Source organism: Phaseolus vulgaris, chromosome 7 (genome assembly GCF_000499845.2).
Source record: "Phaseolus vulgaris cultivar G19833 chromosome 7, P. vulgaris v2.0, whole genome shotgun sequence".
Lineage (NCBI taxonomy): Eukaryota > Viridiplantae > Streptophyta > Magnoliopsida > Fabales > Fabaceae > Phaseolus > Phaseolus vulgaris.
Window position 1 is genome coordinate 38,572,187 of NC_023753.2, and position 20,724 is coordinate 38,592,910.

General features: G+C 27.9%; 3 protein-coding genes and 2 non-coding genes across 5 annotated transcripts; 4 read left to right on the forward strand and 1 right to left on the reverse strand.

The window, feature by feature from the left end:
• The first annotated feature begins 1,641 nt into the window (after positions 1-1,641).
• LOC137830695 (protein RESTRICTED TEV MOVEMENT 3-like) lies at positions 1,642-5,328 on the forward strand. Its single transcript, XM_068638169.1, has 4 exons — positions 1,642-1,711; positions 1,831-1,975; positions 2,567-2,730; positions 4,329-5,328. Exons 2-4 carry the CDS (start codon positions 1,854-1,856, stop codon positions 5,063-5,065), a joined length of 1,023 nt encoding a protein of 340 aa, XP_068494270.1. The 5' UTR covers positions 1,642-1,711; positions 1,831-1,853; the 3' UTR covers positions 5,066-5,328.
• Positions 5,329-6,324: 996 nt separating this feature from the next.
• Positions 6,325-8,164, forward strand: LOC137830710 (probable rRNA-processing protein EBP2 homolog). The gene is made up of 2 exons (XM_068638191.1): positions 6,325-6,489; positions 7,091-8,164. The coding sequence occupies exon 2, from the start codon at positions 7,096-7,098 to the stop codon at positions 7,960-7,962; it is 867 nt and encodes a 288-aa protein (XP_068494292.1). The 5' UTR covers positions 6,325-6,489; positions 7,091-7,095; the 3' UTR covers positions 7,963-8,164.
• A 1,509-nt stretch (positions 8,165-9,673) lies between these two features.
• On the forward strand, positions 9,674-9,746 carry TRNAR-CCU (transfer RNA arginine (anticodon CCU)). Its single transcript has one exon. It is a non-coding gene; the product is annotated as a tRNA-Arg (tRNA).
• A 2,069-nt stretch (positions 9,747-11,815) lies between these two features.
• TRNAR-CCU (transfer RNA arginine (anticodon CCU)) lies at positions 11,816-11,888 on the forward strand. The gene has a single exon. It is a non-coding gene; the product is annotated as a tRNA-Arg (tRNA).
• A 1,033-nt stretch (positions 11,889-12,921) lies between these two features.
• Positions 12,922-18,156, reverse strand: LOC137830711 (probable glutamate carboxypeptidase AMP1). The gene is made up of 10 exons (XM_068638192.1): positions 17,125-18,156; positions 15,902-16,144; positions 15,424-15,576; positions 15,238-15,306; positions 14,798-14,885; positions 14,195-14,278; positions 13,991-14,079; positions 13,606-13,719; positions 13,353-13,487; positions 12,922-13,189 (listed from the first exon to the last, which is right to left on the reverse strand). The coding sequence occupies exons 1-10, from the start codon at positions 18,058-18,060 to the stop codon at positions 13,007-13,009; spliced, it is 2,094 nt and encodes a 697-aa protein (XP_068494293.1). The 5' UTR covers positions 18,061-18,156; the 3' UTR covers positions 12,922-13,006.
• Between the last annotated feature and the right edge of the window lie 2,568 nt (positions 18,157-20,724).

Consider the following 20,724-nt stretch of genomic DNA (forward strand, 5'->3'; position numbering starts at 1 on the left):
TTACGCGGAGATAATAAATAGGAAAAGGAAAGAGTTTGTAGGGAGAGAGACTAACCAACATAAAGAGAAGTAATTTCAATAGTATCTGGACTCCAACTCCCATTCGTGAAACCAACTTATATTATATTATAATATATTCAATAAAAAAAACTAATTCCGAGAAAAAAATTCTTTAAAAAGAGAGAATGGTTTTATAGGTTTATGAATTAGTAAATTAAATTAACGAACAAATTTTTAACTACTTTAAATTTATATTATAATTCAGTATTTAATTACTTTCGTGACTTTTTTTTTTAAAACGATTAATTCAATTTCTAGATGTTATTTATTGTACTGTTATATACTTTATGAAACTTATAGTAAAAGTTTTTGTGAGATGTTTGTTTTCATATAACTTAACTAGTTATTTTAATTATTAAGAAATATATTTCTTAAATTTTATTGTGAGAGACATGTTATAGAAAAATGGTAAGACTTTCCAATTTTTTTATACTGAGTTATATAAATTTTAATTATTAGTTGAGAATTTTGTCATATAAAGTACATATATTAAAGGTATAAGGGTGTTTCATATTTTAGACATTATTCATGTCTTGGTGTCGGTGCTATTGCCTTGAAGCGTGTGGTTTGTAGAAAACTAAATTTAGGAAGAGAAAAAAGGTTGAGGTTTATCTCAAGAGAAAGAAAGAACATCTATATGTAATAAATATTTAAGAAATTATAAACAAATAAAATCGATTCAATGTACCAATAGTCAAAAAATAGTTTTACTATACCAATAAACAGATAATAGATTTAATCTTTCAACAAATAGAAACAAATTTAATTACCTTTTTAGTATTTTTGAAAAAAAAATATTAAGAAGGAAATTTTAAACTTAATTCAACATTATAAAATAAATTTATAAGGTGAAGTTTGCACATATTTTACATAAAATGTTTTTACTTTAAAGATGTCCAACAAATATTTATTATGATAAACTTAGAATGACTCTGATACTATCACTACAAGAAAATCATGAAATAAAAATCAATTTTTAGAAACAAAAAATAATTAGTTGCTATAGTGACTAAATTAAAGACAATTTCAGAGACTAAAAATTAGCAACCAAATTTTTGCTACTAATTATTTAGATTCTAAATTTGGTAGCAAAAACCTTGGTTGCTAATTATACTCCAATTTAAAAATCATTTAACAATAATAGAAACTAATTTAGAAACTTTTTTAGTATTTAAAATGGTATTTAATTTAGTCACTATAACAACTAATTATTTTTTGTCTCTAAAAATTAGTTTTTATTTCATGATTTTCTTGTAGTGTATATTAAAAAGTAAATTTTAAATTTAATTTATTTTTACAAAAATCAATTTATGAGATAAGACTTGCACTCAGTTATACATTATAAAATATTTTTATATCTAATTCACTTATAATCTTCAATATATCTTTAGGACTAAAGTTCATAACTTCTTACAAAATACTTAAAAGTATCAAGTTAAGAATTTGATTTATTAATATATCTAACAATATTCTAAAACTTGCAACCCCTTATACCTTCCTTTTCTCACACTCATACAAATTTAAGGTACATTGCCCTTATTGTTAGGTCTCCTTCAATTGAAGAAAATTCTTCCTTTTACAACCTTATATATGCTAGGTTGTCAAATTCATCATGGTATGTCTTGTTTTATTCATACAGTTGTCTAAATAGGTATTTTGCAAATATATTCAATCACCCATAATCCATAATTTTGTTAAATCATTAGCTTTTTTTCTTTCTTTCTTTTATCTTTGCATGTAAAATCAATATTGTTCTTTTCCAATGTTCAGGTTGAAGTTGTGAAGTTTTTGAAATGGAGAAAGAGAACAATAAGGATAAGATGTTCGAGAAATATACATGGACGATCAAGGACTTCTCTAAATTGGGCTCTCATAAACTATTCTCTCAGAAATTTTCCATTGATGACCATTTATGGTACATTAGTCGAATTATAGTGCATTATCTATATTTATATAAAGGAGATTTTTCTCTTTAACTGTTTTCAATTTTTTTTTCTATTTTATTTTTATATCAATATTTAATTTTATTATTGTATTATGCGTATTGCGTCATTTCTTATTTTTTAAAAAAACATATTAAAACAGTTATCATAAATAGTTTTGAATGTAGATCCTTTTTTTAATTTTAATCCTCTCTAATGTATCTCCAATTCTTCAATCTTCACGCATGGTTGCTTGCTGCTTTCCAATTTTGAATTTTTGAATTTTCAGGGTTTTATCACCGTTTTTTCTCTTTTCGTTATTTCTCACTTTATCTCTCTTCTTTCTCTTCTATCTCAAATCTCTTAAAACCCAATAACATGACTCTCGTACTGTGTGTCTTTCATGCTTTATGTGTTGTTCATACATACAGATACACATAAATCTATATTTTATTTAAATAAATATAAATATACATATAATAATAATAAAAATAAAAAATGTGAATGCACAATTTGTTTGTTATTTGTTCTTTACCATTATTTTAGTGTATTTGTTTTAATGAGTTATACAACTTTGTTTTCAGGCGGATTCTCATTTTTCCAAAGGGATTAAACAATATGAATCACTTGTCAATTTATTTAGATGGTGGTGCTAGTGTTGGAAATTTGGCTGAGGGGTGGAAAAAATTTATAAATTTCAAGTTGGCTTTAATTAATCAGATCAACCACAAAATGACTAAAACGAGAGGTATATCTTTTTTCACACTTTCAAACTCAAATTTATAATTTTATTTTAGATTAGGAAGATGATTTGAAGAGAAAGTGTGAGGAAAGTAGATTGTTTGGATTTGGGTAAATAGAATGAAAAAGGAAAAGAAAATTTATGAAAAGTTGTGATATAATAAATTTTAAAAATTATAAAATAATAAATCTAAAATAATTATTTTTTTGTATTATTATAAATTAATTTTAACTAAATTAAAAAAGTAATTTAATTTAATTATTATTATTTATAGTTATTTTAATTATTTATTATAGTTATTATTTCATAAATTTATTATTTATTTCATTATCGTTTTATATGTTTATTCATAATTTTTATTATTTTAATAATAATAATTAGTATTATATACATTATATTATATAATTAATTATATTTATTTTCGTATAACATAAATATAAATAAATTAGTAATATAAAAATATAATATATATTTAATATAATAAACATATATATATATAATAAAATATGTATTTATAATCAATTATGAAATTCAGATATATGAGTTCATAATCAATTATAATACATATTTTATTATATACAATTTTATTTTATTTTTATAATTTTTTGTAACTATACGAAGAAAGAATGTTGAAAATATTTTGCTCTCGTTTTTTATTTTCAATTAATTTTTTATTTACTGAGTTTCATACTTTCCTCGATATTATTTTGTGAATATTTTTTTGTGGGAAACAAACACACCGTTAATGTTTCTCAGCAATTTCATATAAATATTATTTTTTCTAATTTTAGAGAGGTGTTTCATATAAGAAATAGTTTTTCATTCTAACCTAATTTTTAAATAAATTGTTAAAATAAATAAATTGAAGAATAATTATAAAATTAAATAAGCTATGTTTGAGAAACATGATACTAATTACCGAATTAAAAAAAAATCATCAAAATTTAGATGAGAGACTAATATAAAAGATAATAAATTCTTAATTATATGCATTTGGTGTGCTCTTTTAATTCAATTAATTTAAGTTAGTAGTTAAATCCCTCTACAAATCTAGGTTATTTTTCTTATATCTTTAGGTTAGATTATTAACTTTCAGGTAATTAATTCAGATGATTCTTCTAAGCACACCAAAACATGGAAATTGTTGCTTATTTTGCAAGTATTGATTAGCAATTTGCACTTCATTTCAGTAAAACATTTTAAATCCTCATTTTAAAGTGTCTTCTACACACGTGAAATCCTGATCAAACAAATTTTTTTTATAACACTACAAGAAAATAATAAAATAATAATTAATTTAGAAAAAAAAACAATTATTATTAAATAAACTATTGATATCAAAATTAATTTTTATTATTATTAATTTCTAAATTTATATACAATTATAAAATAGGTAGTAATTAAAACTTTGATAGTTAATTATTATTTACCCATTTAAAAACTATTTTATAAATTTTTATTAATAATAAAAATTAATTTAAATACCAATAATTTTTTATTTTATAAAATAATCTTTAATTTAGTCAATATATATATTTCATAATCATTTCATTTAAGTTTAATGCAATACTCTCTGACTTTTGATATATGATTTTTTTTTTCAGAAACTGAACACCAATTCGATGCCAAAAATATTGATTGGGGTTTCTCACAATTCATACCTTTAGATGAACTTCATAACCCTAAGAATGGATTCATAGTGAATGATACTTGCATAATTGAAGTTGAGATTTTGGTGAGTAAGTTAAAACAAGAGAATGAAGTAGATAAACCAGACAACAAGATTAAGGATATACTTACCAAACATATTGATAAACCTTTACCTAAAGAAACATTCACAACATTTGGTGAAACATTGGATTTGAAGGGTTTAGGCAAAATAGAACAACATTTTTTTCCACTATTAGAACAAGTATGTTCAAAACATCCTTCACTTCTCAACAGTCAAAAGAAGAGAACCCTTGAGTATGTTGAATGGGCATTCACAGCTTTAGGTAGAGTTCTGCATTTTCTCAAGACTAAAATGGTGAAAGATATGGATGAAGATGCATGTAATCATCTCCAAATTCTATGGGAGGAACTTGAGACATTCAAATTTGATTTGACTTGGTTGGAACCCCATGTTCAATCAGCCTTGAACATGAAAAATTACAAGGAGAGAAGTGTTGAAGTGAAAAAATTGAAGGAAAATGTGTCTTCTTTGGAGATGGAAACAAAGATGCTTGAGGAAAAAATGATAGAAACAAAGGTAAATCTTGAAATAGCAAGAAGAGAATTGACCAAAATAAGTGAAGGCTTTGTAGAATATAATTTGGATGATGGGTTAGCATATGGAGGCTAATAGATTTGTTACAAAAATCGTTGTATGCTATTAAGTTCAGACACTTCTTTTAAATAATGTATCGGTATCGAATACACGTATCGAACATCGATACTCATAGTACATATGTCCGTGAAGTGTCTGTGCTACATAATTATATGTAATATAAGAAGTGTGTAGATGTAAATATTTGAATATGATTATGGTGGACTTTCACAATTCTATAGTACATAATAATTGATAATTACTGTAATCCATCATTTGAAAAAGTGTTTGATACTTCATTATTATGGCAAATATTAAAAAAATCATTAAATAAAAATTAAGTTTAGATATTAAAATAATTACTTACTACTTGGTTAAATTAGAAATCATTTTATAAATTAGAGAAATTATTAGTATTTAAATTAGTTTTTATTATTAATAAAAAATTATAAAATAATTTTTAAATTCATTATAAGAAAATAATTGAATAGAAACTAATTTTAAATATTAAAATAGTTAGTTACTATATTGACAGAGACTATTTTATAAACTAATAAATTATTAATATCTAAAATAGTTTCAAATATTATTAATAAAAATTTATAAAGTAGTTTCAAAATTGATATTTAACCATTAACTACCTAAGTTTTAGAGACTAATTCTAGAATTTAAAATATTAATAGTTAAAATCTTGATAGTTAATTTAAATATCAATTTTAAAATTATTTTGTAATATTTTATTAATAATAAAAATCACTTTAAATACTAATAATTTGTAATATCTAATATAGTATATAATTTAATCAATATAATAATTAATTATTTTTTATTTTTAATTTTAATCACTATTTTATATTTTTTTTATAGTAATTTATCAACTCCCAACATTTTAACTCAAACTCAAAAAGTTACCAATGTAATCATGGTTATAGAGTGTAATCATGGTTCACAGTATATGCATCTAGTGTAAAAAATATTACAATAATTATAAAAATTAGGAGAAAAAGTTAATATAGAAATTGTTTTAGTTTTTGTAATAATCATTGAGATGGGAGAAAATGAATTAAGGAGGTAAATAAATTTACTATTAAAGGTGATAGTAAGAGTAGTCATTGTCCTTTGTTTTTGAAAATACATTTATGTTTTTGAAAAGATTAAAAGGTTTTATATTTAATTTTAAAAAAAATTATTTGATATTTTTATTTGACCCTCCCATTATATTAATCCTTTACTCACATTATATCTTACTGTATAATAAAAAAATAAATATTGCATCTAAAAATATTTTCCGAATCACTTTCAAAAGTAAATGTAATAATAATCATATGGTGCCTTGCTTAGGGTTCTAGGGTTTTAAGCCTACAGTGGGAAGAGGGAGAGGCGCGAGCGGCGGAGGGACGCGGCGGCGAAGAGAGGCGACGGCGGAGGCGCGAGCAGCGGGAAGGCGCGAGCGGCGAGAGGTGCGAGTTTGATATTAGGGTTTTTTATGGTTTCCTTTTGGGCTTCGTTTGGTTATTTTTTATGGACTGAGTCACGGATCAGAGAGACTCCTCGATCTTATGATCTAGATCGCGATTTTAACAACATTGCATTTAGGTGTTAGGTTCCTGTGCCAACGAAAATTTTGAAACATGTTTTGCTACCTATTTTTTTTACTGATTTTGGGTTTTTTTTTTCTATTAAAAGAAAAGGAGATTTAATTTCCTTTCTTGATCAGTGTATGCTACTATTTGTTGGTCGGTAGGCATACAATTATGTCAAGTTATTTGAATTGAAAGAAGAATTTTTTTTTTTTTTTGTTGATATGGTATTATGTGCGTTATTTATTTGTTATCATGTATGTAATTATGTTGATTTTGGTAAGGGTGTGCCTATGGCGTTATTTCCGAATTATGGTTTATTTTGGCCATTGATTCTAGGGTTTTGTGTCCATTTGAGTTTAGTGCCTCCTCTCCACCTATTGGTTGTGAAAGCTTTGTCCCTTATATCTTAAATGACGTTCTGTTTTGGTTATAAATGATATAATTTGAACTTTCTTTTCCTTTTTCAATGCCTGTATAGGTTTAATGGTGATGCCGTCGGAAAATGATGATACAATGATTGAGAATGAAATTGAAGATATGGGTGAAGAAATGTCTTCTGAATCAGAACAGGAAGAAGATGTGAAATTAGCTGAACCATCTAAAAATGCAGTATATAACAGAGATGCTATATTAGATAAACTTGGAGATATCAGTTGGCCTGAGAATGTGGGTTGGATACACAAGCTAACCATTGATGTTGATCAAGAGCAGGAAGTAGATGTCAATGATGATTTGGCACGAGAACTTGCATTTTACACACAGGCATTGGAAGGAACTAGGCAGGCCTTTGAGAAACTTCAATCAATGGGTCTACCTTTTCTGAGACCTGCAGACTATTATGCTGAAATGGTAAAGACAGATGTCCACATGGAAAAGGTGAAAGGTAAGCTATTAGCAGAGAAACGAAAGATGGAGGAGGCTGATGAGAGAAGGAAGGCCAGGGAGACCAAGAAATTGGCTAAAGAGATTCAGGCTCAGAAACTAAAAGAAAGGGCTAAGCAGAAAAAGCAAGATATAGAATCTGTAAAGAAATGGAGGAAGCAGAGGCAAAAAAGCGGGTTTGCTGAGAATGGCAATGATGCAGATACGGCTTTTGACTTTGAGGATGGAAAAGTATTTGAGAGGTCAAATAAGAAAAGGCCAGGAGTGGCTCCGGGGGATCGATCAGGAGGTAAGGCAAAGCAAGCCTTTGGTAAAGGAAACAAACAAAAGAAAAGAGATGGTAAGAATTCCAAATTTGGTTTTGGAGGCAAAAAGGGGTTGAAAAAGCAGAATACAGCTGACACCACTAATGATTATGGTAAATTCAATAAGGGTGCTGCTCCTCAAAACAAGAAGAGAAAGAGGTAAAATGCAATTTTTTAAATTTTTTTATTGAGGATGTGATGTCTTGGAAGAGCCAATGACCGAATCTTAGGAATTTTCATCTGCTTTTTTAATTTTACATTTTGGATGAATTTATGTTAACTTGATAAGCTTTAGAGTAGACATATTCTGTGTACTGTTTTGTTTGTCTATTTATTTTATTTCATATACTCATTCCTTGGTATTAGGTACTCATACCTAATGACTTGATCCATTGAACAAGGTTAAAATGAGGTTTTAGTGTATGGTATAAATTATTAGTTTTGGTGAAAGAAATTCTCACAGTATTTTAGTAAAACTTTGATTCTAATATTTAATTTTTTTATGAATCTTCAATCAAAGACATCTTCATTTCTAATCTCCTTTCACTTTTTTTATTTAACAACAAATGCAAGGTTAAGTGATTCTTTTTGTGTAGAAAAGCATGATGAATAGAAGAAATGAACTCATTTAAGGGTTCAAATCGAAATTGGAAGATGGTGAATATTTAGAATTTAAGATGGCAATAGATAATATTGAGAGACACATAAGAGGGGAAGAAGTAAGAGGGATGTAGGGATGGTCTCCAATTTTTTTAAATATATTTATTTTTTAATCTACCATAACTATTAATAACTATTCTTATCAATATAACTCATTTTATTAAATTTATTATTCCTAAAAATTATCTATAATAAATAATAAGTATTCTAAAATATTATATACTTATAATATTGTAAAATTAAAGAAAAAAATATTTTATAATTTTTTTATTCTAAATTAGTCTCTATTAATCTTTTAATATTAATTTAGAATATAAAATATGGTTACAGTTAAATATTAATTTAAAACTTAGATAACTTAGATATTAATTTAAAAATCATTTTATAAAATATTGTTACAGTTAAATATAAAATATTGAAACTTTTTTAGTTTGATTGAAATGTTTGTGGAATTCGATCTGATTATTAAAAAGAATGATAAGCATATAAAAAATGATAAAATTTATGTAATATACAAAAAGAATTTATAGAATTATTATTCTTTCATATAAAAATTGTAATATTAAAAAAATATAAAATATTTTTCCGTTATTCTTCATAGTACTCAATACAAGTAATTAGGAACAAGTAAATCTTATGTGTAGATACTACGATTTCTCCAATAAAAATAGAAAAATATGTTTTAGAATTTTTAACAGTGGTACAATATATAATTTTTTTTTAATAAACTTATTAATGTTGTGAAAAAATAAAAGTTTGATAGTGATTATATAAGGATACAAGGTTATGACAATAACTCTAACGTAAAGGATAAAGTATAAAATACTTATTGAAGTTAAATACTTATAGATGAATTTATATTCATACTTTGATTATATTCCCAACAACACGTAGGATTTTTTTCTCGTTGATTTTTATAATTTGGTTTGTAAAATTGAAAGGTTGTACCACATCCTTAACTAGGTTAAAAATATTTGATTTTCAATAAAAAAAAATATTTATATGGGTGTTTTTGTTTAATTAAGAACTCTTTGAAAGCATACACAAATTGACACTAAGTTTATTGCATTTCATTATTATAATATAAATAATGCAGTGAATAATATAAATATTGCATTTGATTGTTACAGTGTTCATTATCCTTTCTAAGTTTCATATTTGGAAACAAATCCAAACAAGTTAATTATTTTATTTCAAATATAATGAATATATAAGCGCCTGTAGCTCAGTGGATAGAGCGTCTGTTTCCTAAGCAGAAAGTCGTAGGTTCGACCCCTACCTGGCGCGGTGTTCTTTTTAACTTTTTTTTATGATTTATTATTTCTATTTAGGATATAAAATATTATTTTTTAACTTTCTCTAATGCCATATATAAAATAATACACATTGTATATATTTCAAAATAAGAATGTTTCAGTTATTTAAAATGGGAAGAGTAAAAAGATGTTATTTATATAAAAAGATGTTATTTATATAAATACTCACAATTTGGATATTTTTCATGTTCACATTATATCTAAGGATATAAGTTTTTTTTTTCCCTATTTATGTTACGGTAAATAACTAAATAAATTAGTGTATAAAACAAGTATATCTACTTTAAATAGATGTTTTCTTCAAAAGATAACTATATACATAATATGATCTTTCAATATAGATACGAGAGTTTTTTAATATGTTTTTAGGATAATGCTCCAACCATATTTTTGGACTTCATGAATAAAACCATTATATTTTTTTTAGATGATTTTTGTTGTTGTCTTTATCGATGACATACTTATTTATTCTAAAAGTCATTAAGAACGTGATTACACATTTGTACATCATCGTTGAATACTTCGAGAGAGAAACAATTGAAAGCCAAACTCTAAAAAATCGAGTTTGATTATTTGTAGTGAATTTATTAATGAAATAATGAATTAAATATTTAATCATATTCAATGCATAATTCTACACAACAATCAAAATATTTAAAAAAATAAATATTTTGTGAATTGTATGGTAGGTTGGTAAGCACTTTGACTCATAGGTGTGCAAGTTATGTAAGACGTACCTATGTAGTTTAAATGTCTAACCCAACCCATGTTCTTTTTACTATGAGTTGCGAGTTGGCATGCATGACTCGCCTTTTATTGTCATTTGTGAATAAAGTGATATTAAAATATTTTTATGTTAGGTTTCCTTTTTGGTTTAAAATAATGGTATTAAACTTTTTTTTTATATAGATGTTAGAGTGGAAAATGTATTGGTTTGGGTGACTAAAACATGTATGAAAGGCTAAAGTGGTTTGAAATGACTTTTAGGTATTTTCTTTTAATTTCTTTGTCTTTACATGAATTTATGTTTTTTTTGCATTTTGTCATTCAAGCAACAACTTATTTGCTCAAATGAAAATGGTGTGGAGACAAATATTTTTCTTGAAGTTGATTTGCATGTATCAATGGTTACCAAGGAGGTGACAAGTTTAGATGTAGTATAATTATTTAGTTATAGGTTGTTGAAAATATATCTTAGTTCTAATGATAACCCGAATTAGATAATGAAGATATCATGTGGTGAAAAGTTTATAAATATTGCATACATTAAGTTAAAGGTGAGAGTTACTAATACTCAACTAGAATGATAGAAATCATCTTATTTCGAAAGATTATTTCATGCAATCTATATTTAGATGATTATATTTTTAAATATACTAAGTTGGTGACAAATATTATATATTTTAATTGAAACCTTACCTTTTTTTGTGTGTTCATAATTTAATATAGAGTTAAAAGAAAGGGAATCAAGAGTTTATAAAATGTGTATTTTTTTAAGAAATATATTTAAAATTTGTAATATTTAAATATAATTATATTCTAAACATGTATATACTATCTATGTTTTTTTTTAGTGTTAGATAATTTATAAATTGAGACACATGGAAGATTTTGATTAATAAATATTATAATATCAAAAGGAGACTTTTTTTTTTAAGTCTTTGGTATGATTCCTTGTTTAAGGATTTATTTAAAACCCTAAGAATAACTGTGGTAGCTTTTTTAGAGGTAAGCTATGGAAGAAAATAAAAAGAAAGGAGTATGAAGATTAATATTTAAGGGTTGTGTAATTACAGCGTCTAAGATAAACATAATACTTATAAATAAGTTTAATCATACAAAACTAAAGCTTAATAACTAAATTATTTCTTGATTACCTCTAATATAGTATTTATTATAATAAATAATTTAAAAAATAGTGGTTATATGATAATTCATGTCTTTTATCTTGAATATGAGAACTCTACAAAAATTTAAACAAGAGTTGAAGAAAAGAATAAACATTTTAGACTAACCCTTTCTAATATAAGATATAAGAAAGCGCCTGTAGCTCAGTGGATAGAGCGTCTGTTTCCTAAGCAGAAAGTCGTAGGTTCGACCCCTACCTGGCGCGGTTGCAAATTTTTTTTATTTAATGAACTTTAATTACTAATTTTTTCAGAACCAACCACTAATTATTTCCTTTAGTTACTTCATATGAAAAATTCACTCCTATTTCTGCTTATTTAGGCCTCTTTATTTTACCTATAAAATCATATCCTCTTATTATTGTATCTCTATGAAGCTCAAACACTCCTCTTGACACTCGTATGACATCTGTAGGATACGTGAAGTGTCCAATTGAAAAAATATTTGTTAGATTTCTGACAATTCTAATACGGTTTTAAAACAATTTTAAAAAAGAAAACTACATTAATTTTTTAAAAATTCAAATTTTATTGTATAAATTATTATTATGATTATAAAAATAAGAAACAAATTTTTGTGAATCCGTCAACATCTTCTGTTCTAAAAATAATTTAGAACGCACATAAATCTTTATTATCAATTTATATAATTCATAATTATATAATATATAGATCCGTATCCCCATATCCTACATTTTAGAGATTTTAATATCTCCGTGTCCTATCAGTGTTTGTGTTACATAGTTGTACACACATTTTAATGTAAGATGACTTTAAATTATTTCAGAATCTATTCTGATCAACCTCTCAATAAGACTTATAAAATAAAATAAAAAATTAAGGTAAAGAAAAAGAATAAGAATATTTTCATAAATTAAATTTCATTTATACACATTAAAATTAAATTTTTAACAGTTATATGAATAAGCTTTTGCAAATTAGCTACACCAATTAATTTAACCTGTAAAAAAATAGTTTTAGTTTTTCACTTTTTATTGTAAGATTTTTTTATAGAAAATTTTTTCGACTCTTTCGCTAATTTTGAAGAGAGTCGTACCAAGGTATAGAAATGAAGAACTCAATAAAACTGATACAGTTTCTACTTAATTTTAAAACATAGAATGAGTTGGAAGTTGTTCATTTTTGCTTACAACATTGTTTTGGTAAATCTTTAAAGGAAAAGGAAAACTTAGCCAAAAAAGAAGGCAATAAAAAAGCGAATTCCCATGAAAGAAACAATAAAGAAAGAAGGGAAGTGGTTTAAGTTTAATGTACAGTTACTTTACAGGTAAAATAGAAACTGGCATTTACAGTTGAAGATATTTTAGGTGAAATCTCCTCTTAGTGCTGAAGCAGCTCTTTGAATAGCCCTCACAACCCTCCAAACCTCATGCTGAATTGCAGCCACCCTTTCTTTTTCACTCATTTTAAACAACTCAGACATTGAGTCAGCGATTCCAGGGAAGAAATCCAACTTGCTTTCATGGTCTCTGTGAGGCCCAAAAACCTGTACAGTAATGACACAAATAAGCAATTTATCACATGAAAAGTTGAAATATAAGCCTAATTACAATCACATGTTTCAACATACAATCAGCACAAGAAGAGTATATGATTTCATAAGCATTAATGAAAGTTTTAAGCAGCACATTGAAGGCAAACACACTCACAAGATGCCTAAACCATTGCCTTCCTCGAAGCCCGTCAACATCCAAGAAGCCTTTTTCCGTAAGCATTAGTCTATCATTCAATGCTCGGATTTTCATATCCACAAAATCATCTGAATTTTCTTGCAATCTCAGTTTCTGCAGTTCATAAAGACAAGTAGAAGAAAACATGATAAGTAAGAGTAATTATGTCAAATTTAGATGTGATAAATAATGCTAGTACACTACAATACAACCCATTGCAGTTCCGTTTTACCTTTGATTCATCATTAGCTTCTTTGGCAGCAGAAGCAAATTCTTGAATCGACGCATTTAGTGGATGTAGAGAAATTTGCTTTTCTAACAAGTTGCTCAATATGTCATTGTACACCTGTCCAAAGTAGGGGAAGATTAAGTAATCAATAATGATACATGAATGTTTTGCAATTGATGGAAGATACTAATTATTGTGAACACTGAATTCACTAATTTAAGAAATATACTAATTTAATGGTATTGTAAAGTGAATTCTAACCTATGGAAACTAACATAATTTTTTCATAAACCGTCTAACTAAAACTCCCTCCTGGTTTGATATGCTAATATCAAAAGATAGTACTTAGCAAGAAGTTAATTAAATACTCATGAAGATAAATGCATACCTGTAACTGATCCGCATAAGACAGATAATTGAAAGGTATGATGGAATCATCAGCAAGGCGCAGGGCTAGAAGCCCCCAAATTCCTGTAACTGATACAACAGAGAACAGAAAAGATATATTATCTCATGATTGACAAATGAATTTGCCAATAAAATAATAATTTCAAAGTTTTTGCTAAGAGGGGGACTAAACAAGAAATCAAACCAGCTACATGGCGGTGAAAGAATGGGTCTCCAAACTCTGTCATCCAGTTATAGGAGTCGAAAGCAGTGTGATAGACAGGATAATCTAGAGAAAAGACAAAACATTATTTAATACAAAAGGCCGGGGAAATGTGACAGATTATGGACATTGGCATATGGCATTCAGATACAATTTTTCTTTTTCTTTTTGTAAAAATTCTATGCTTAAACAATGTATATACTGATCATTACTGTTCAGGCTCCTATATGACAATAGCTAGATATAAATCCTATGATAGGACAAAATGATAGCAAAAAACAGAAGGACCATTGCAGTGCCGAGGCATATTTTACATAAATAAGCATCAACTAGCATGACTGTTTCTATGGCCTCACATATAATGGCCCAATCAAATAAACCATGAATGCGAAACCTTTATCACCCTCAGCATAAAATTTCAAATTCTGGACTAGTCTCTTAAATGTACCCCCAAAAGGTACATTAATAAATTAAAAATGAGGGCACGATTATTAGAGCAAAATACATGAGTATGTGATACATTTTGGCACGAATTTTTCTCAAATAATTTGGAACCCTTTTAGTTCATGTCAATGAGGTATGTACCTTTTCCATAATACATATCAATAGATGGAACCCCTGCATGTTGCACAAATGGTGCAAAATCAGAATCTACTCTACTCAGCCTTTGAATCTGCAATCAACCAAGATAAAACTGCTAAGCAGCAAATATATGATTTTTCATCACCATTAATTAATTTTGAAGAATTTTTTTTAACTTTCAAATTAGGTTCCTAAATAAAAACATAACTGGCACCAGTGAGAGGAAAAAGGGAAAACGATAAATATGAATCTATCAAAACTCGAAAGGCATCTAGACAGCCAAGAACTTAATGACTAGTATTAAATATATTGAAAATAGAAAGACAACAAGGAAAATCTTCGAAACATGGTCTGTAACTTTTAAGTGAAAATGTAGTTATGGACAGCTAAAGATAACTTCATAAATTTTAAATGACCATTGGCCAATAGACTTAAAGTCCTACATTAGATTTTCCACCAGCAGCTGCCCAACTCTGATATATCGTTGTACCCTCGGAGTCAGGATCGTTGACCTGAAATAAACGTACATGGCAATTGATGTAAAGCATTAATCAAATACCATGATTAACTATATTTAAAACACTATCCACATGCAGATTTGCATATGCACGTATAATTACTTCAAATACCTTTTTGATGACATCGAGAAGGAGATCATCTAGCTGAGGAGTTGAGCCAGCAAAGAAACCAGACCCTTGAACAGCACAGTCTACATTAAGGTATGCTACAGCTTTCGAACCAAGATTGACAAGGTTCTGTTCAACCCACTCAGTGGATCCTATCTACAGAAATGGATAAACTTGATTTAAAGAGCACAGTTCTGGAAGTGACACCAAAATCGAAATAAAGCAAAACTGATTTAACTTGATAAAAAGCACAAAATATGCATTAATTTTTAAAGCAAAAAGCTGATCAAGGACTCTAACCCGTGTGAAAGAGACTTGCTCAAGATAATGGCAACAAATTTAGGTAAATAAGACAAATGGTAGCAGAGATTCACTTTCACCAAATTTGTCCAAGTTCACTGACTTGCATTTATCATAATCCAGTGGCCACATAATGAAAGTGGTTAACCATGATGAACGCAAGATTAGTGGAGCTACCTACCATTCCAAATTCCTCTGCATCCCAACTGCATAGAATGATGGTCCTCCGTGGAGTCCACCCCAAACGCAATAGAATAGAATATCTACGAGCAATGTCAAGTAAGGCAGCTGTCCCACTGTTGGGGTCAACAGCACCATATGTCCATGCATCTCTATGGTTCCCAAGCAGAACATAGCGATCAGATTCTTCCCGTCCCTTGATAACGGCAAAAACGTTTTCAATGGTAGCCACTTTCATCTCTCCCTGAAAAACCAAATAAGCCAGACTGAAAACATGCACAGAAAACATACTGCATAGTTAAATATCGTTGTACTTCATTAATATCTATTAGTTATAAAGATGAGCATAAAAAACTCGATATACTGTCATAATCAAAACATACCAACAACAGACAGGAACAATAAATTGGATACCAAATCCGGGATGTTTAGAAAGGACTTAAGTTGTAAACTATATTAAAATTAAACACAGACTCTTGTTTTACAAGGTCTTATTAAAAGTTTACCTAGACACATATTAGATATGGTCAAAATTTCAAAAACCCGAACTTCACTAAAAACTTGCAATCATCAAGGGAACACTCTAGGTTCAAATAAACACAAAATCTCAACCTTCCAGTATACATTTCCCCTTTCCTTTAATTTATGTAGAAAGTCAATTTGTTTTACACATATATTAGTGAAATTTGACTATTTTACCACATCTAAATATTATGTTTTCTAGTAAATATTAATGCAAAAAAAATAAATTGACAATGTATCTAAGTTTATCTCTTTTTCTTCATGATGCAAAAGAGAATTTAATTAGAATACATAATCTTATGAAGCATCTAATCATAAATGGTTGCATATGATAGAAGTGTTCACTTTTGTCATAGTTGTCTTAAAAATTATATTAGAGTGATTTTTAGTTAGTTGACTATGAAAGATTTTCAGAGAAAACAGTAAATACACCACCGTGTAAACTATCAATGGATTTGCATGGTAAATTTCTTTATTTTTATAGTAATTATTACTTAAAAGTTCGTACCCAAAATATTTGACTTCGTAAAATTTTCTTAACTCTCAATGCATGGATACATGAGAATTTTACTCTGTCAATCAATCAGAATTCATATTTTAAAAAGCCAATAACCGTAAATATATTCAAAAACTATTTGAGTTTTACATGCATGCATGGACTAAAATCTGAGCAAACAAAACAAAGTTAGAGGAGGAAGCAACCTGATAAGTGAAGTTGAGCATTGTGGGGCCAGGACCAACATTCCTAACCTTGGAGGACTTTAGGGTACCCCTCCAATCCAAGGGCAGAGGAGCTCCACCAAGCGAGACCAAGATCCTCTCAGCAGCCTCTGCAGACAAGGGCATGGATGGAATTTTAGGAAACCTTTTCAAAACCTTACTATCATCCAAACCCAAGCTCTCACCGCCATCCTCCCCACCCCACCCAGGACTCAGCGGGTCCCCAATCCCCCCTCTCATCACGTGTCCCCTCTCAAACCCCCTGGGCCACGTGTCATCCCCGAACACCACCACCGCCGCCGCACCATGCCTCTCCGCCGCCTCAACCACCGCCCCCCGCCCCAATCCTCCGCCGTTCCTCGCCACAGCCACGCACCCCGCCACCCTCACCCCCGCCGCAGCCAACAACCGGAAGTCCTCCTCCCGCCCGTAGTTCACAAACACCGCCGCCGCCCACGCCGACCCCGACGGCGAGTACGCGTGGTACGGCGCCACCACCTCCTCGTCCCCCTCTCCCTCCCCCAACCGAAACTCCAAACTCGAACCGTCGCTAAAATGCGCCGCGAGCGAGGAGCGCAGCGGGTACGACAACAGCGCGGAGTGCCTCGCGGTGTGGGCTCGGAGCCCGAGACCGGTGAAGTGGTTGAGCACGTAGCGTGCAGTTACGGAGGCGGCTTTTGTTCCCGCGAGGTGAGGGTGCACGGTGAGCGCGCGCAGGTAGTTGGAGATCGTAGCGTTGGAGGACGACGACAGGAACACGTGGCTGAAGCGCGAGGCGTCGATGGAAGCGGCGGAATGGAAAGGAAAATGCAGCGAATAAAATCCCACCACGCCAATGACGATTACCGTTACGAACGCCACCAACGGTGACGGCTTCACGGCGAATGCCGTTACCGTTTTTAACCAAAACTGAACCATTCTTTGTTGGTGAATGAAGTGGTTACGAACGGAGTAGGAGGCTCTGTTATGCCGGTGGAACGAAGAGTCTATGTTAGTTTAATAATGGAGTTTGATGGTTATTGCTATGCGTTTTGGTTTAATTTAATATATTAATTTTCATAGGAGTATATTAATTTTCATTTAATATATTTTTAATATATATTTATTGATTTTATGTTGTTTTTAAATTTAAGCTATTATTTAAGAAATTAAATTTGAATTGATGAGGTCAAGGGCAAAAAAAATGACATATAAGAAAATACATGAAACTTGTGAAATGAGAGAAAATTTGTAAGTAATAGAAAATAAATAAAATAGTTTAACATATATTAAGAAAATAAACTCTCTTTAAATGTAGATAAATAGAGTATGATTATTATTATTATTAGTGAAAAAAGTTTTTGTGCTTCCATATTAAAAGAATAATGATAGTTAAAGTAGAAAATTTATAATATAATGTGGTATGTTGCATGGTTGAAATTTTTCATTAACTTAGAAAATTTTTCATTGTGAGAGAAAAATAACACTAATGGTTTATATAAAAAAAATATAACCTACAAAATGTGAATATTATTAGTTATAAAATAATGTGTTGTGTATTTTGAAATAATAGTTAAAGACAAAGTGTATATGGCGGTTATTCTTAAGTGAAGAAATTGTGTAATTAATTTTTTAATGGAGAAGCTGTATAGTTACATGTTTTATTAAATAAAAAATTATTTTATTTATTGAAATTATTTAAATGAAATTTAAAATAGTTTAAAGAAAGGTATATATTTTATATAATGGTATAAATTATTATTATTATTATTTTATTAAGTGAAGTTTAAGAAATTGAGTTTGATATTGATGAAGCTTTTGGAACAGGTATATGGTCTAGATTCAAGTTATGTGTATGGAAATAGAAAAAATCGTAATTCAATAGAATTGTCTGTTTCCAATTTAAGCAATTTTCTATTTTTTAATAGAAAAAAGGGTTTCTTTGGAGAAAAAAAAATGATATATTAAAAAGAAAGTGATAAAAAGTAATTAGTAGTGTTAGAGTGAATTATTATAATCTATAATTATATATAAAGATAATATATTTTTTATATTTATTTTCTAATGTATCTTTTAATACACATATATAATTATTTTATTTATTCTGTTCTTTTTTTTTATTTCTCTTTGAACTAATTGTTAAGACTAAATTGTTTTATTTGTAATGTGATGATTTTTAAGTTCTTTACTCGCTCCTGTCTGATTTCTTTTCAGTGAATTCAAATTCTGTTGATTTTAAATTTAAATTTCTTAAATAATATTAATTTAAATAAAATAACATAAAAAATGAATAAGTTATATAAACAAAAATATATTGAAAAGTTATTAAATTTGAAATTAATAGACACATTAATATTTATAAATACTAAACATTACTATAATAATAAATTTTTTAACCGACTAAAATAATATGACATAAAGAAAAATAATCATGTGTTATGTGTTATGATCAGTTATGCTAGTTACCAAGTATTTGGTTTCTTTTTATCAGTTTTATTAAAAGAATAAAGAAGGGGAATTATCTTTTTATTATGAGTGAAAAGGATGATTGAAATTAAAATTGTCTTGGTATACTTATCATATAACTATTAAATTTTGAAAAATATAATATGATTTAAGATTATATATATATATATATATATTAACTTTTTAAAATGATTTTTAAGAAAAGAATTGTGAAGGAATTTTGAGTTCTAAAAGCCAATAATACATGAAGATGGAAATGTGGTTTCAAAGGCGAACACTTGTATTAACTCTTGACTAACAAGTTTATTTTGATACATCTAATAGTCTTACACTGTCTAGAAATTAAGATCATAAGACAATTTAAAAACACCTTATTCTCTCAACCTTTTCGAGGATGTCTTAATCATGATGAAGTTTCAAACGAATTATTTTATATAACTTTGATTCTTTCTTGTCATTTTGTTTATGGATATTTATTTGTTTGTGTCTCTTATTTACATAGAAAAAAATAAAAAATATAGTTCGTGAAGAAGTAAATAATATATTGTTTACATATAAATATTTATTTAATTTTTTTATTATATATGTAATTTAAATATATTCTATTCTATTAAATACTTATGGAGAAATTCGTTAAAATATATTTTTCAGTCATTTAAATTGATATCTAAATGTAGTCTTTAGATATTAATTATTAGATTAGTTATTGAAAAAAAATAGTGTATTTAGAAATGATGGTTTTATAACAAATAATTAGTGGTTGTGCATTTGAGAGGTATTATTAGTCTAGAGTGGTTTATAATCAGTAATTAGTTTTTGTGCACTTAAGATTGGACAGCCTACAAACATGGAAATAAATCATTAAGTAGTGTAAAAAATAATTAAAGTTATAAGTTTATTTTAGAAACTTTCACACCAAACTAAAATTTATTTAAAATAGGTGATTTTTTTCAATCTATTTTGTTTGAGAAAATTTTATTGTTTAAAAGAAAAAAAATAGGATTTAGATAAATATAAACTTTCAATTTGAATTTATTTTCTACAAGGAGAAGGAGAATTTCACTTGAAGATAAATTTTCAATGAGGAATGAGGAAAGAGATATCGCTCTCTCCCACTCATCTTAACTTGAGGGAGAA